This window comes from Laccaria bicolor, genomic scaffold, assembly GCF_000143565.1.
Source record: "Laccaria bicolor S238N-H82 LACBIscaffold_12 genomic scaffold, whole genome shotgun sequence".
In the NCBI taxonomy this organism is placed as follows: domain Eukaryota; kingdom Fungi; phylum Basidiomycota; class Agaricomycetes; order Agaricales; family Hydnangiaceae; genus Laccaria; species Laccaria bicolor.
In genome coordinates this window covers 934,814-936,724 of record NW_001889883.1, presented here as the reverse complement: position 1 = coordinate 936,724, position 1,911 = coordinate 934,814, and the positions used below count along the sequence as shown (strand labels likewise).

Below are 1,911 nucleotides of genomic sequence, written 5' to 3'. Positions count from 1 at the left end.
AATCATCTGCTTGGTTCGCCTACATGACTTTCCTAGTCTACTTGACCATTCCTTGATTATTACTGTCTTTTAGCCCTATCCAGGTTGTCGTTGATGTAGCTTGTGGCTAATATATTGCTCTATTTGGCTTCCAGACTCTGATGAATGAATGCATTGCCTCTATTTTCATGTTCATGCAACTCAACTTGTTTACATTGAAGGTACAACAATTAAGGTCCTGACAACTTGTGCAAATGAGCCCATGCTCTGGTGAAACAGGCCACAGGAATGTACTGAGGAGTTGGTAAGCATAAGGCAAAAAAGCGAAAATACAAACCTACTTACCCAGATAGGAACTCAACCATTTTGTAAATGGCTTTGTGGAGCATGTTTGTGGAGTGTGTAGGTATTGAATTGAGTCCACACCCATGTGAAATGGACCACAGGAAGGTACTGAACAATTGGTGAGCATAAGGCAAAAAAGCAGAAATACAAACCTACTTACCTCGATGGGAGGTTGACCGTTTTGTAAACGGTTTCATGGAGCTTGTTCGTGGAATGTGTAGGTATCGAATCAAGTCCACACTCATGCGAAACGGACCACAGGAAGGTACTGAACAATTGATGAGCATAAGGCAAAAAAGCGAAAATACAAACCTACTTACCTCCATGGGAAGTTGACTGTTTTGTAAACAGTTTTTTGGAGCTTGTTCGTGGAATGCATAGGTATTGAATCGAGTCCATGCTCAAGCAAAATGGACTGCAGGAAGGTACTGAGAAGTTGTGAGCATAATGGTGAATATTCCGCATCAAAAGGAACGACTCACAAGTTGAGTCACGGAAATTTCCGAAAATGACGTACTTCCCTAGCGGGCTACCTTCAAAATGGAAGGTAGCCCGCAAGGGAAGTACGTCATTTTCGGGCAATGCCGTGACTCGTCTTTTTGCCCTTATGCCAACCTCTGCCCAGGACCTTCCTGTGGCTCGATTCCCTTCAACGTAGACTCGTTTGGATACTACTTCACGTCCCGAAAACGCTCCGACAAACCGTTTACGAAACCGTCAACTCTTCGTGGAGGAACGTCTGTTTGTATTTTCGTGTTTTTGCACTTCTGCTAAACTCTGCCCAAGGCCTTCCTGTGCCTCGATTTCCTTCAACGTAGACTCGTTTGGATACTACCTTACGTCCCGAAAACGCTCCGACAAACCGTTTATGAATCCGTCAACTCTTCGTGGAGGTACGTCTATTTGTACTTTCGTGTTTTCGCACTTCTGCTAAACTCTGCCCAAGGCCTTCCTGTGCCTCGATTTCCTTCAACGTAGACTCGTTTGGATACTACCTTACGTCCCGAAAACGCTCCGACAAACCGTTTATGAATCCGTCAACTCTTCGTGGAGGTACGTCTATTTGTACTTTCGTGTTTTCGCACTTCTGCTAAACTCTGCCCAAGGCCTTCCTGTGTCTCAATCTCCCTCAATGTGGACTCTTTTGGATACTACTACACATCCCGAAGACGCTCCAACAAACCATTTACGAAACTGTCATCCCTTCGTGGAGGTACGTCAGTTTGTAATTTTGTGTTTTTGCACTTATGCCCTACTCTACCCAAGACCTTCCTGTGGCTCGATTTCCTTCAACGTAGACTCGTTTGGACACTACTTTCAGTGTAGACTTGTTTTGATACTACTACATGTGTGCAAGTAGTAGAATAGCAGTGGGTACCCTTCACACCTTTAACACCAGTCTGTTCAATGGTGGCACCCCCACAGCACAGTTGATGGTAATTGAATCCATGTGCTTGGATCTTGGCGCTTAGCATGCGTGCAATGAAGAGGAAATGGTGGGATTGGAGAACCCAGTGAATTACTCCACAAGACGAACATGGTCAAAGTGTTTGGACTGGCCAAGATGACAACAGGTGCATAGAGATG

General features: G+C 44.8%; 2 protein-coding genes across 2 annotated transcripts; one reads left to right on the top strand and one right to left on the bottom strand.

Annotated features, from left to right (window-relative positions):
* Positions 1–189: 189 nt before the first annotated feature.
* Positions 190–723, bottom strand: LACBIDRAFT_297844 (uncharacterized protein; the record flags this gene model as incomplete). The annotated part of the gene is made up of 4 exons (XM_001881157.1): positions 190–272; positions 325–432; positions 485–592; positions 645–723. The coding sequence occupies 4 exons, from the start codon at positions 721–723 to the stop codon at positions 190–192; spliced, it is 378 nt and encodes a 125-aa protein (XP_001881192.1).
* A 109-nt stretch (positions 724–832) lies between these two features.
* Positions 833–1,650, top strand: LACBIDRAFT_327419 (uncharacterized protein; the record flags this gene model as incomplete). Its single annotated transcript, XM_001881335.1, has 6 exons — positions 833–887; positions 950–1,065; positions 1,111–1,217; positions 1,271–1,377; positions 1,431–1,537; positions 1,591–1,650. The coding sequence occupies 6 exons, from the start codon at positions 833–835 to the stop codon at positions 1,648–1,650; spliced, it is 552 nt and encodes a 183-aa protein (XP_001881370.1).
* Between the last annotated feature and the right edge of the window lie 261 nt (positions 1,651–1,911).